The sequence below is a fragment of the Anomaloglossus baeobatrachus genome, chromosome 4, assembly GCF_048569485.1.
Source record: "Anomaloglossus baeobatrachus isolate aAnoBae1 chromosome 4, aAnoBae1.hap1, whole genome shotgun sequence".
Taxonomy (NCBI): Eukaryota; Metazoa; Chordata; class Amphibia; order Anura; family Aromobatidae; genus Anomaloglossus; species Anomaloglossus baeobatrachus.
The window spans coordinates 683,491,307-683,492,786 of NC_134356.1; the positions used below are offsets into that span (position 1 = coordinate 683,491,307).

General features: G+C 42.4%; 1 protein-coding gene across 1 annotated transcript; it reads left to right on the forward strand.

The window, feature by feature from the left end:
• The first annotated feature begins 248 nt into the window (after positions 1–248).
• On the forward strand, positions 249–1,196 carry LOC142302143 (olfactory receptor 6Q1-like). The gene has a single exon (XM_075343227.1). The coding sequence runs from the start codon at positions 249–251 to the stop codon at positions 1,194–1,196; it is 948 nt and encodes a 315-aa protein (XP_075199342.1).
• The last annotated feature ends 284 nt before the right edge of the window (positions 1,197–1,480 follow it).

The window sequence follows — 1,480 nt, forward strand, 5'->3', positions numbered from 1 at the left end:
TGTGTAGTCATTTTTGCATCAACTAAATCGAACATTTTCTAATGAAAGTTATATTATTAAGTAGATATAAATAGGTAGATGGTTGAAGACCCTCCAAGGACTTGAAGGCAGTGACGGACTCAGGGTATATACACTGTATGCCCTCTGTGTAGTCTGGTTCTTATTTTTCCAGCTGTCCGCAGATAATATTGTGGTTTTACTATGTATTCTTCTGCTCCAGTAACTCTTTGTCTTTAGATCTTCAGGGAATGGATGAGAAGAATCAGTCACTTGTCACAGAATTTCTTCTGTTGGGATTTGGAAATCTCCACAACGTCAGAATTGTAATTTTCATCTTCTTTTTGATTGTTCACATCATGGCTTTGACGGCAAATTCCCTGGTAATTGCCCTGGTCGGGGTCACCCAGAGTCTCCACTTGCCCATGTACTTTTTTCTCAGCCAGTTGTCCATATGTGAGATCTTGTTCACCAGTAACATTGTGCCCAACATGCTTTGGTTGATCCTGGTGGGAGAAGGGCGACTACTGGTGTCCAGATGTTTATCTCAGTTCTACTTCTTGAGCGTACTAACGGTTACCCAGTGTTTGTTGCTGGCGGCCATGTCCTTCGATCGACATGTGGCCATCTGCAGACCATTACACTACACCATCATTATGACCCTCACCCATCAGCTGCAGATGGTCACCTCCTGCTGGTTCTTGGGTTTCACAATGTCCTTTTTTGTATATATTTTCTTAAGCAAATTGGATTTCTGCAGCGGCAACGTCATCAACCACTTCTACTGTGATATCGCTCCACTCCTAAGACTGTCCTGCTCCAGTACATCTTCAGTAGAATTGGCCACCACCGTGGTGGCCTTTCCCGTCCTTTTGTCACCATTCACGTTGATTGTGGTCACCTACGTTTCAATCATTCGAGCCATCCTGAATATTTCCTCCAGCACCGGGCGACATAAGGCCTTCTCCACCTGCAGCTCCCATCTGATCATCGTCTGCATGTACTATGGGACGTTGTCATCCATTTATATCTTTCCACCAAGAGATAATTCCATAAATCTGAACAAAGGTCTGTCTGTTCTCTACACGCTGGTGACTCCATTGTTCAACCCTTTAATCTACAGCTTAAGAAACCAGGATATCAGAGGCGCCATTTTGAAACATGTGCATACATTGAAGCTGTTCAGAAAGTCAAAATAGAGAACATCTCCTCAATCTATATTTAAAATGATGATGATCATCATCATCATCATCATCATCATCATCAAGGCTCCTCCAAAAAAAGCTTCATCTCCACTTTATCCTTCATACATCAATCAGCCATAACATTAAAATCACTGACATCTGAAGAGCTGACCCTAAATATTTGATGACAATGCTGCCTGTCAGGGGTGGGATATAATAACCTACAAGTGACCAATCAGTTCTTAAGGGTCAAGTGTTAAAGCAGGAAAAATAGGCAAGTGTAAGGATGAGAATGACTC

Bases quoted from the DNA above. Each gene is read 5' to 3' on its own strand.
- LOC142302143 (XM_075343227.1), top strand. From the start codon at position 249: ATGGATGAGAAGAATCAGTCACTTGTCACAGAATTTCTTCTGTTGGGA.